The sequence below is a fragment of the Poeciliopsis prolifica genome, unplaced genomic scaffold (genome assembly GCF_027474105.1).
Source record: "Poeciliopsis prolifica strain line A6 unplaced genomic scaffold, Auburn_PproV2 SCAFFOLD001, whole genome shotgun sequence".
In the NCBI taxonomy this organism is placed as follows: Eukaryota; Metazoa; Chordata; class Actinopteri; order Cyprinodontiformes; family Poeciliidae; genus Poeciliopsis; species Poeciliopsis prolifica.
The window spans coordinates 10,173,864-10,186,470 of record NW_026562376.1 but is presented as its reverse complement, the minus strand read 5'-3'; the positions used below and the strand labels follow the sequence as shown (position 1 = coordinate 10,186,470).

Sequence of the window (12,607 nt, the reverse complement as noted above, 5' to 3'; positions counted from 1 at the left end):
AAAAAAGAGGAGGTGGAGGATGCATACAAGAAAGTGGGAGTTTGAGAATTTGTTAGTCTTAGCCAATTCACCCTGCCTCCTTGTTGAGATTAAAAACAATTCACCATGACAACCAGGAGGACACAGGGTGCTGAGCTGCGTTGGGATTGGAATGTCCTCGCTGGAAAATGCTGTATTTAGTCCAGGTATTGTTTTTACAATATTATTCAGCCTCTAAAGTTGAAATTTGCTGAATTTATGTCATCCTGTCATCCTATCTGAAATGTGAATAATTTGGCTTAGAACTGGTGACCCATACTGAATGACAGTAATGATAAAAAAGAGAAAGAAATAATTGACAGATAAAAAAAGAAATATTAACTGTGATGTTCTGCTATTAAAAAGCAACTTTCACTTAATAATGACCTCTCAGAAGTTAAATTATAAAACACATGTTTTCTGCTGCTGCTAAGTTGGAACATATATATATATATATATATATATATATATATATATATATATATATATATATATATATATATATATATATATATCTGTGTGTGTGTGTGTGTGTGGGTGTGTGGGGGTGTGTGTGCGTGAGTGTGCGTGTGTGTATAATAAAGCAGATGCATGAAGTAAAAAGTGTCATCTGGGCTCATTAACTGAGACATAAGCACTATCAAGTCCTTTATTACACAGAGTTACTTCACAAAAAACAAACAAAAAAAAACAACAGCTTAAATTTTCTATAGAACCACACCACAAAGTTATATTTATCAGATAATGCAAAGCAAATGCACTTTATAATCTGAATAAACAGCTTGTCAATGTAGGAACTGCTGTTTTAACCTATTAGCTGTTGATATGCAGAAAAAATGTACAACTAATCTGGAAGCCCAAGTAAAACTGACAGGGACTCACATAGTGGGTTTTAATAAAATAGACAGCTAAAGTGCAGACAAAACTACTGGAAGTCTCACATCAGTATTTTCTATCAAAACTGCTACTCAAGATCAGTTTTGTCCAGTCAGCTATCATAAAAAAACAAAAGAAAATAAAAGAAAAATGGCTGTTTTTTTCATGGTTGGCCAGTTTTACAATATTAATTCAAATGCACCCCATAAAAAATTCTTTTGTATTGGTCAAACACTTAATCGTATTTCTAGTTCCATTGGCAGGAACAGTCAAGAGGTTCCTGGAAGTTGTAGTCCACCATGCTGGCGTTCCGAGAACAGTACAATGAGATGGTCCGTGTTTGAAGTCCACTCTCACGGCAGCACTTACAGAACCTTGCGTGACTGTTGATGTTAAAGTTGAATATGGTGGCAGATGGACATTTTCCATCACATGAATACACTGTAACCTAGAAGGAAAGGAGCAGAACCTGATGAGGACACAAGTGCAAAGTTGGGAACACATGGCTTTTATGTAAAAATATTTTTCACCAATCACTACGTCTCATTCTATATTTGCGTGTTTCATTTAGTGCATCTTACTGGTGCGTTGCTCCTGCAGTCGTCCTTTCTAATGGTCGTCCGAATGGCCACACGCTTACATGTCTTTCCATCCTCTTTACCTGGGTATTTTGATAGGGAGTTCATATTCATACATCAGAAAGTGGTCAAAACCAATCATATAAAAATCTGGATCAAATAACTACCATAGAAGTGTAGGCATGAACTGGTACCAGTGTCATTGTAATACCTAGGATTTCAAAAGTTAGATTTAAAATAAATTAGTTAAATTGTCTCCGGTGTATTCCTCCTATGATTTAAATTTATTTTATAAGAGGTCAAATACAGTCGTGAAGGGAGCAAAGCTTTTTCAAGCTATTGGAGTAAAGGATAAGTGTAACTCTCCCATGTTTGCTGAGACAAATTCAGTTATTTATGGTCATGAAAAACAGACAAGGATGGTGTGATAACCAAAGTAATACATAAATTGTCCTTAACGAACGACACTTTGCGCTTCTCTTTAATGCTCTGTGTTTTTTTTTGTTTTGTTTTTTTTGCTTTACAACATAATTCCACCAGTTAAAATATGGCCAGGATTTAAACAGAGGTAGACAGATGAGTGTCAATACTGCTGTCAGGACACATTAAGCGGTGTGCCTTTGTTACATGTATGGTCCACAACAAGAACACTGGACTGACTCTTGCAAACTTTTAATCTTGATTACTATGTGAAACATTCAGGTGTGTTTTTTGGTGATAGGCCTAAGATTTGAAGCTACATTTTAATTTGAAGATATTTTTTGTCATGTAATTCCATTTAATGAATTCACTCAGAACAGTGATGATATTTATCACATGGTCCTAAACAATGTCCTTTAAGGGAAAATGTTTATCAAGAGAGGACAGAGAATGACTATTCTCCACTTTACTGAAAAATAAAAGTAAATGATAAAATTGTGAAGTCATTTACCAGATGTTTTCATCCACAGAAGGTGCATTTAGTGATGTGCAGCTCATGGGACAGAACAATCCTCGCACTGTTTGTCCTGAGCATGTGACTTTCTGTGACTCAACCTAAGGGGCTTAATGTGACTCACTGGTGAGAATAATTTGGTTGCAGTCATAAATATGCCGTAAGTATGTGCATCTGTACAAAATCGATTTGTAGTGCCTCTTAGAGCTAAAGCTAGAACTGGTGCTGTAACCATTAGGAGACATGACAATTAAATTTAATGTATTTTTATTGTGTACTCTTTTCAACTGTATGTTTTAAATTTAAATTAACAAGTAATGAAAGGCAGAGGATCAATTACTATTTAATAATCTGCTACATAATTTTGACATTCATTGGAATAATTGTTGGTTTACATGAAAATAATTAGGCTCAAACTTCTCTGGAGTCACAGCTTAGTGCCTGTCACTCCAGAGAGTCCCTTCTCCAACACTGCAATACTTTTGTAAGTACCGCAGTTTGCCTACAACTACAGCCCATGCCTACAAACACATAATTGTTCTAATAAATTGATCGATAAATAAATAAATACATTATTCCAAGAGATTGACATTTCTTGCAACTTTTTGCACCCACATCCTGGCTCCTTCCTACAGAGAAGGGCTTTTTGTTGCCCAGCAGTAGGTGTTCGTTTTGACTGTCACTTGGCTGGTGGGGAGGCAATATACTTTTCACAAATAACCACTGAATGGTGTTTGACTAATCTTCTAAAAAAAGTCATACATAGCTAAATTCTGGTATTCTTTATGCAAAACTAGAACTTTTTATTACTTCTAAAAAATGTTAGCAATTTAACTTAATGACAATTTCTTTTTATCGCATTTCTAAAAAGAAGATAAATTAAACTAAACACACAAATTTACAAAACAAAAATTTAAATAAATGTCAGAGATAAGTCAAAAAGTAACTAAGTGGAATAGTGCAAAGTGGTGGTACCTGTATCACAGTTAGTACTACCAGTGGGTGTTATAGGGTTAACGGTAAACGGTAAAACACCCAGTCCAGAACCTGGGAACATCGTCAGGGCCGCAGTCGTCCGGTTCAAATGGCGTCAGGAGAACACAAGTTATGACTTATTCAAAAAAAAAGGCAATTGCATGTAACACACACACACACTGTGGATCAAATCAGTCACCGCATGCACAAAAATGTTTTCCTTTTCAGGGAGGTAACTCGAGGCAGCCAGCCAAGTAACACAGTCGCACAGTAACACTTAATGAACTACAAAGCTCCGCAGGGTGAACCCTAACCCTCACCATCGCACATCCTCACTGGAAAAAACACTCACCGTCGAGCAGCCCAAAACACAAAACTAAAAGGACACTGCAAAGGAAGGCAAGCAGCTGAAAGTGCAATGCTGAACAAAAAAGAAAAAACTGACACCACTTTTATTTAAGACTAAATCCACAAAGACAGAAAATATTCTTGTTCAGAAAACATTTTACAAGGCAGAGTTTATTTTCAGCCAAATTTATCAGCATTATTCTTACATTTTCACCCATTTTTTTTTTCCTGAGCCGTGTTATCGCTTTAAATATGAGCAGAAGTTTCTGAGGTCACCTGAGGAAGCCCAGGGGCCTTTGAAATGTAGGCTGCCAGCCGTCATCTCCACCCTCTACGAACGCCAAACCATCAACCATTCAGCCAATAACCCCTTCCACTGCCAGGCAACAAAGCACTCACCCCTCTAATCAGCTGCACAAAGCATTACCAGCAGCCCCAAATAAATCTGGAGACTCACATGTCTTGCAGCAGCCGTCAACATAGCTCTGAACTACACCCCCACTCTGCAAGAAGAAAAGAGGATAAAAAAAAAAAAAATCTTAGAGTTTATTCAAAGGAAGCTAGAGTAACATACAGTTTAATTAGTACCTTTGGTGAAGATGTATAAAAGATCTCAAATATACTAATCTTTTTTTCTTTTACATAGAATAATCTACTTCTGAAACCTTGTCACTTTTACCAACAGTACGTGAATCAGTATTCACCTGTAACATTGTCTGAGGTTGGGGGATAAAGAAGAAGGATCTTTGGTTAGTTCTGTTTCCATAATCTCTAGATCATTCGTACACACGCATCTCACTAGGGTTTCATTGGATTTAGAACTTGGAAACTAATATGGCTATATAAGAAGGGCTTTGTGCTTTTGAACCAATTCTGTGCTGACCACATATTTGATCGTCAAAGCAGAGGTTGAAATTTTATATATATATATCAGAGGTTGAAATTATATATATATATATATATATATATATATATATATATATATATATATATATATATATATATATATATATATATATATATAGATCTATATATATATATATATATATATATATATATATATATATATATATATATATATATATAGATCTATATATATATATATATATATATATATATATATATATATATATATATATATATAGATCTATATAGATCTAGATATATATCTATCTATATATATATATAGTGTTTCAACTTTTGAAGTTTGAAACACAAGTGATTGCTTATCTCGTTAATTTTGAAGAGGGTCTAAAGGCATTTTTGTCAAAACATAATTATACCACAGGGAGGTAGAAAGTCATGGATTACTAATCAGAAGGACGATTAGGGGGTACCAATAATTAGAGCATCTGTGATTTTGCTAAATGTAATAATTTCCCAACTGAATATTTTTTTTTTTCTGAATGAGATTATTCCACTGCAATGAACAAGTTTGTTTAAAGATTTGAAACATCTTTATCAGGGTAGAAAATAAAATAGACTGTTTCTGAATCTCATACAAAACAATGACACGCCTTTAAAGAAACATCCAACAACATATATGAGATTTTAGAGGCTCTGACCTGAATACATTCTGAGTCATTAAAAGGAGGGCAGATAACACCGGATGCAAGTATCACCGCTCCGACTGCTGTCTCCACGCAATCATAACGCGTACAGTTTTCCACCCAGGAACTCCCTGCCTGCACACAAACACAATAGCACATTTCAAAAGACCCTGCAATGAAAGAGTGGTTGGCACATGCAGCTTTGCTTGTTCTTACAGTGAAAAATTCTGCTGTCCCATTTTCGTTGGTGAAAGTACAAGAGATGTTTTTACAGGAGCCACAGCACACTTGAGGGTCTGTAGAAGGGACATATGCCTGGTGCTAAGACCAGGAAGTGAATCAAAAAATAAACAGGAGTTTTACCCTAGCTGAGAAGAAAAACCACAGAATTGCGGTTAGCATTGATATGATCCATCATATGTTGTGAAGCACCATGCATACCGATCCACACTTTTGGGAACAGTTAACAGAGGTGATTTCCATTGCATAAAAGCCAGTCTGTGGGTCTTTGTAAGGAAGACACTGGACAGTGTAGCACAGCTCTCCTTCAAAATACTGGACCAGGGACTGACCTGGACCCAGAACTGTGACTCCTTGGAAAAGACACACCTCAGCTTTCTCTACAAATTAATACAAATAAACATGTCATATATGAGCATAATGAAAATGATAAAAGTCTGTTTTTTGTAACTTGAATCTTTTGACCCTTTGAGCAGAGGTTATGCTTACGACATGCATACTGAGGACAGCCACAGTTGGTGCTGCTGTCAGGAACTTCAACCTGCACCTCCCCCTGAGTAAAGAACAAAGTGCTTACTTAACTGAATTTGCTTGCTTTCTGGCGAAAAGCGACCTCTGATACAGCGCTTTGCTTACTTACCAGCTGACATATGGGGAGAGCGAGGTCTTCACATTGACATTCTGTGCATAAGGGAAACAAAGTTAAAGAGAGCAGTCGTGTGAAACTTTATAAATACGTGACAAGCATAGCAACTCTTCAGACAACTGCGCATATCAGCCAAGTAACAAATAAAGTGCATATGTTGCCATCCATTTACCACAGTGATGCTGGGGACAGCAGTCATCGGGTGCAGCAGTTTCAACCAAAGAGAGACCAGGTGCACAGCTCAGAGATGATTTAGGGCATTGATTAACATCACACGCTGCGAAAAAACGTGGGTAAACGTATTAAAAACACAGACACAAATACACACGGATACACAAGCCAAAATGCTTACCACAGTGGTACTGAGGACAGCAGCTGTTGGTGGAATTTGGATCGACAGCCAGAATTTCTCCGTGAGAGCAACTTGGAATGGGTTCAATGCATGACTCACATACTACTCGGACAGAAAATGGACAATTACACGACTAATTTATAGAAGGATAATGACATAAGTCAAATCTGACGGGCAATTACAACTTACCACAAAGGTAAGAGTAGCAGCAGGATTTTTGACCCCTGACCTCGACAAGGAACTGATCTTCTCTACAGTCAGGAGCAAAGACAGGAGGGCACGCCATAGGGTCACACTCTGAGGAAGATAAGGCAGAGATGGAGAAGGTTGAGCAAATACATGTTTCATTTGATGAATTATTTGCCAGTCTTGCTACTAACAGCTTTGAAATGTCTTTGTGTTTTTTCCTGCCCACAGACAGCATGTCTACCCAGGTGTTTCTGTGTTTCGTTGTCACTTTTCTGGAAGAGGCCATAAACAAACCTATTACAGGCATTAACTTAACTATTTTAATTAATTTTTCTCCTTGATCCTGTGATTCAAAGTTTAATGATGTCTATTTTCTGGTCAAAGGAGTCATGGTTTGAACTAACTGAGTGCCCTTTGTTTTTTATTTCCAATAGAGAGTATCCCTGGCTTGGTACTTAAGTACTATCTTTTCTGGATAAAAGCAATTAGCCCAGATATTGCTGCAATTACTCATTTGAGTAATGTTCAATTTTCTCACTCATGGCTTTGTGTTTTTCTGTTTCTTTGTGTTCCTTGGCTTCCTCTGCTTAAAAAAGTAATGGAACAGTGTTTCTGTATTTTAGTGTCTGCTTTCAGTTCTTTCAACCCCTATTGTAGAAAACTTCCCACAGAATCTGCTTCTGCTTCTGGTTCTTACTGTTAAAAGGAAGTTATTTTGTTACTGTAAGTAATTTGATCTGAATCAGATTAGATCCGTTGCATTTGACTTGAATTGAACTCTGCATAGCTGAACTCTGCATAGCTGGAAATGAATTACATCCGCTTTTCATGATATGACATTCGTTATGAAAATCTGAAAACTAAATCAGCCGAGACGAAGGAATTTTATTTGAAGCAAAATCATTCAAAAGAAGGCAGAAATAAAGTTGGCATATTACCACATCGGTATTCTGGGCAGCAGGATAGTGCGCTGTAACCAATGACCAGCCTGTTTCCATTATCGCAAGGAGGAGCTTCACTGTCACAGATGGTCATGTTGCACTCTGACAAGCAAAGAAAACAATAATATAAGAGTTCACTGAAAAATGACCTCTGAGTACCAAAGGTACTTCTCTTGACTTTAATAATGAACTCACCACAGATCTTCTTAGGGCAACAGGATCCTTCCTCCAGTACATCTAGCACATATTCTCCCTCCCTCTCACACAGCGGAGTTGGGACAGCACTGCAGTCTGGCTCGACCGCCACCACAGAGCCGTTCTCCATACATTTGTACAGGCAACAGCTTCGAGTGGAGCCGTTCCACACCTCTCCTGGGGCCCGAGGGTTACCTTCGTTGTCTGTGCAGACTGAATGAACCACAATTAATTAAATAGAGAACAGCGACTGTATGGGAATGCATATGTTTATAAAGCATAAAAGTACAGCAGAATCTTGGACAGAGCCATTTTCATCACAAAGAATGCTTTTACAAGCCTGTTCACTCACCACATCGATCTTCAGTGACACAATAGGGAGAGTCGGCTCGATGCAGGATGGTTCCACTGCGACACACACACTCCTCCCTGATGAAAGAGCAGGTGGTTTCTTCGTAGTAGTCTTTGTTCAGACAAGTGCGGCTGTTGCAGGTGCTTACACAGGGTTGATACTCTTTACCAGGCGGACACCTTAATGCTGCAAGATGACAGGATTGTGAGCAATCAGAGAAACATAAGTGAGCACAAATTTACACATACAGTACCTTGCAAAAGTATTCATATGAAGTGGGTTTTTCCACATTCTGTAAGTTACTAGACCCCCTGTGTCAACAGTAGGTTAAGCAACATTTTGCTGCAATAACAACTTAAAGTCATTTTGTGTATGCATCTGCCAGATTTGCACATCTAAAATGAAACATTTGGCAATTCTACATTGCGAAATACTCAAAGCTTAATCTGATTGAACAGACGTTCATACTTATGTCTGACTTTGTGTTGGTTTTGTCACAAGATTCCAATTAAACACATTGATGCTTGTGGTTGTTGTGAACACAGAAAATTGTGGTTAAACAGTAAATATAAAGAGGCAGGAACACTTTTGAAAATTACTGTATAAGACTTATTTGCCTGTGTGTTCTTACGACAGAAATTGTGCCGCCTCCAGCTGATGCAGACTTGGTGTGTGTAACAAACTGCCACATAAGCAGCCAGAAAGTCACACTGATGATCCTTGTAATGCAAGTCTCCTGCCCACATGATGTCACAAAACTGTTCTGGAGGCACCTGCATATTTGTATTAGATGTCAAATTTATAATGTATTCATTTTATTCTCAAAAACCCCCAAAAAATAACAACATAAATCACTTTAATTACATAAAATGTTTGGCAAATTATTTGGAATCAATTGTCATCTGCCTAATTTATAAACTGACTTGTGTCCATTTTGATTCCTCAAATTAAGTCAGCACCTACTTCAAAATGAATTGTGTGAAATACTGTGTGGAGCCTTGATAGTACCTTGCTATGACATGGTGTGAAGGCTCTCTGGGTAAGCATAGAAAGACAGGTGGAACAGTCCCCTGTGGTGCAGTTGTCTCCCACCCTGCGTGTGTGTTCGGTCTCATCCGTCAAATGGACTCTCCACGCTTGCAGAAAGAGCATCATGTCTCCCACCTCTCTGACCACCGTGCCGTTCGGGAGTTTCAGGTCATCTTCTGGATTCCCATCACAGCAACCTGGCAGATTGGACAGACAGCTGTTTTGCTGCTGTTGGTGCATTCAAGTTTCATTGCTGCTTAGACAGTGAGCAATAGAAAGCTAAAGGTGAGATAATTGCCTGTCTGGAACTGTGTAATGTGTCTAAATGGCTTTTAGAATCTCAAACTGTCACATTCAATAATGGCTCTAGTCAATGTGATCCAGCGGTGCAGACATTAAGCCTTTAGGTGCTGAAAAACAGCACTTAGATAAATGAGGTTGGAGCTGATGAGCATTGTGTGTGTGCATGGACTCACCACACAGGCCACGAGTGGGGATGAATGCATGACTTGGAGCATTGTACTGCAGCACCATAATCCCTGTGCTATGATACCACTGTATGCTGATGCTGCCAGGTGTGTGGATCAGGTACATGCTGCCTGTATCTTCCACATAAAGGGAGTGACGTGAGAATGGGAGCTTAGCAGGTCTGTAGTTCACTGTCACCTTCAATCACATACAATTAAAAATCACTCATTTCTGAAGGAAAATTCAACAGTTGCTCGTGCATCAGATAAAGTAAAGAGGGGAACCTTGCGATCAAGTCTGTTGATAATGATTCTGTAGTTGGAAGTAGTGATGTTAAGCTTCTTGAAACAAAGACCAGATGTACCACCAGTAGGACTCTGTGGAGAATGGAAATTATAGACGGCAATGACATTAACAGTGCTTTGCAAAAGTTTCTACACATATTCAATCTTTTCTCAAATTACGTGATATATTCAGAAAGTGAAATGTTTTTTTGTTGTTTTTCTGATGTAAATTATAACTCGTATATGTGATTTGATATAAATCACAGCCTTGAAGCCCTGATAAATGTTAGAATTATTGTCATGTTGAAAGGTGAACCTCCACTACAGTATCTAATATGTAGAAGGCTATAACAATTTTTGTTTTTAGTATCGGCCTGTTTTTAATTAAATCCATTTCGGTCAGTTTTAACCGACTACCCCACAGCATGATGCTGGCACCACTATATCTAATTTTGGGGATGGAGTTCAGGGTATTGTGCTTTTATTGTCTGCTGCCACTCATTCACATTGTTTGGTAAGTAGCTCCTAGCAACCCTTTCAAGCCTTCACAGAACAGTTGTATTTAAACTAAAACAACCTCTATTTAACAAAGAGGTGACTACTGAAGATTGTTCTATACAGACGCAATTGAAGTAAAAGCAGCTTCATAGAAATGCACCCAATGATTTCTCAAAACCCTTTGGAATCCTTTTTGTTTCAAATGAAAAACATGCCATACTTTGTATTGGTGTATAATAATAAAATCAAAGTACACTTTAGTTTGCGGTTTTAATGTGACACATTGTGACAAGGGTATGAAAACTACTGCATGGCACTTGGAACCATTTCAGCAGAGAGAAATTAGCTGCCTTTGCCCAGATGCAGCAGATGTAATTGCTGGCAGATGACGTCGTTCACTTACAGTTCGTCTAATGGAGTTTACGCTCTAAAAGCAAAACAAAGGATAAACCTGAGACAACTTCTTCAAATTTAATTTATTTCTCTCAGATGTTTTGATACTTTACCTGGCTGGTTGGACATTTCTCCACTGTACCAATAATCATCTCTCTCGGCAGGTTAACCAAAATGTAAGAACCATTGTCATACAAGGCCACATTGTTACCATCAAATGTGATCACACGTAGATCTGACATCACAGTGCAGCGACCTGACAGAGAGAGAGAGCTTTCAGGAAAAAGGTGACTCAATTCTTCTTCTTCTAAAATTTACAACAAAACTTACATGGACACTGCCACAGTGGGCAACAGGGGTCTGTGTTGATGAGGATAGGCAGGCCCAGCAGACTGCACTGAGGTGGGGCCGTATTGTAGCGACAGTGGAGAGAGGAGTTGTGAAAGAGCAGCTCTCCGTTGAAACAAATTAGCTCGGCACACTCATCAATACGGTAGGAGAATGGAGGCTGTGGGCACAGTTTACATATTTGGGGTGGTTATTTCTTTTCTTTTTTTTAACATTAAATGGTTTATTTTTTAAGCAGCTGTCTTAGTGTCAACATGACATCACACAGGATATTCCTATGTATGCAAGTTCACACTTCATAGAAGCTCATTGTGTTTCTAAAATAAACGATTTAATGACTAAATCATGCCAACAGTCTCAGTTTTTGGCTTTCCTCCAAATATTCTTTCTGGGGATTCATAAATTATCTTTTCACAATACCAAACCATAAATTATGTGGCTTCTTACTGCCAGATAAGATGCTACTTAAAAAGAATTATACATAGAGTTTTTATAATAAGTCAGAGGTTTATTTAGTGTTCAAGAGAACACGAGACACTGAGGAGATAACAATAAGGCTGAATGGAGCTTAATCCATTCAGCCTTACTCAGATATAGAAGACACCTATTACATGCATCGATCTTGAAAAAACCTAGATTTGAAAATGTTGTCAACAAGATTGACTATTTGTCTATAGGCATAAATTTAACTCGAGAAGTAACACTTACTGTACATGGACCAGTGGGCCAAGGAATCCTGGTAGACACTTCTTCGGTTTCGGGGCTTGTGATTATTTCTGTGCTGCTAACAGTGGTGGGTTCAGTTGAAGGAAGGGCAGTGGTTGTTTCCATTGGGGTGGAAATCTCTGTGGTGATTGTTGTTTCTGGTTGTGGTGTAGTGGGTGTGGTTTCAGGTACAGTTGTGGTGGGGACAGTTGTGATGACAGTGGTCATTGGTGGCAGGGTGGTTGGGGACGTCACAAGAGGTGTAGTTGGTGTGGTAACCTCGGGAGTAGTTGTAGGGACTGTAGTGGGTGAGGTGGAGGGAGTAGTTGAGATGATCTCTGTGGTTGGAGTGGAGGTCATTACGGTTGTACTGTGGGTGGAAGTCTCAAATGGAGTGGTGGTAACAATGGTTGTAGTAGAAGCAGGAGTTGTGGTTGGAGCTGTTGTAAGCAGAGTAGTGATTGGTTCAGTGGTCACTGTTGTGGTGGGAACAGTCGGTGTGGTGGTGGTGGGAGCAGATGTGGTGGGACTAACAGTAGTGGAGGACATTGTTGTTGCTCTTGTGATTGTAGTTGGAGTTGGTGGTGGAGTAGTGGTTCTGTTGGACCGTGTTACATATGCAAAAGGTGTTGGAGTTAAGGGGAGGGTAACACCTACAGGACGCAAGTTAGTACACATGAATGCACCA

At 38.6% G+C, this 12,607-nt stretch overlaps 1 protein-coding gene across 2 annotated transcripts in view; it reads right to left on the bottom strand.

Moving 5' to 3' along the window:
* Nucleotides 1-671: 671 nt before the first annotated feature.
* Nucleotides 672-12,607, bottom strand: part of otogl (otogelin-like) — a 29,488-nt gene continuing 17,552 nt past the window's right edge. Inside the window, exons 36-58 of one of the 2 annotated variants that reach the window (XM_055041336.1) lie at nucleotides 11,923-12,572; nucleotides 11,197-11,374; nucleotides 10,980-11,122; nucleotides 10,877-10,900; nucleotides 9,976-10,068; nucleotides 9,700-9,889; nucleotides 9,203-9,420; nucleotides 8,826-8,967; nucleotides 8,195-8,380; nucleotides 7,843-8,055; nucleotides 7,645-7,749; nucleotides 6,707-6,814; nucleotides 6,518-6,619; nucleotides 6,338-6,442; nucleotides 6,160-6,200; nucleotides 6,009-6,072; nucleotides 5,721-5,899; nucleotides 5,496-5,600; nucleotides 5,295-5,414; nucleotides 4,187-4,232; nucleotides 3,382-3,453; nucleotides 1,476-1,555; nucleotides 672-1,342 (exon numbers count right to left, since the gene is read on the bottom strand). In XM_055041336.1, coding sequence (XP_054897311.1) covers nucleotides 1,142-1,342; nucleotides 1,476-1,555; nucleotides 3,382-3,453; nucleotides 4,187-4,232; nucleotides 5,295-5,414; nucleotides 5,496-5,600; nucleotides 5,721-5,899; nucleotides 6,009-6,072; nucleotides 6,160-6,200; nucleotides 6,338-6,442; nucleotides 6,518-6,619; nucleotides 6,707-6,814; nucleotides 7,645-7,749; nucleotides 7,843-8,055; nucleotides 8,195-8,380; nucleotides 8,826-8,967; nucleotides 9,203-9,420; nucleotides 9,700-9,889; nucleotides 9,976-10,068; nucleotides 10,877-10,900; nucleotides 10,980-11,122; nucleotides 11,197-11,374; nucleotides 11,923-12,572 — 3,365 coding nt within the window. In that variant the 3' untranslated portion in view covers nucleotides 672-1,141. The remainder of the gene's footprint in view (nucleotides 1,343-1,475; nucleotides 1,556-3,381; nucleotides 3,454-4,186; nucleotides 4,233-5,294; nucleotides 5,415-5,495; nucleotides 5,601-5,720; nucleotides 5,900-6,008; nucleotides 6,073-6,159; nucleotides 6,201-6,337; nucleotides 6,443-6,517; nucleotides 6,620-6,706; nucleotides 6,815-7,644; nucleotides 7,750-7,842; nucleotides 8,056-8,194; nucleotides 8,381-8,825; nucleotides 8,968-9,202; nucleotides 9,421-9,699; nucleotides 9,890-9,975; nucleotides 10,069-10,876; nucleotides 10,901-10,979; nucleotides 11,123-11,196; nucleotides 11,375-11,922; nucleotides 12,573-12,607) is intronic. The other variant, XM_055041344.1, reaches the window with a different exon arrangement.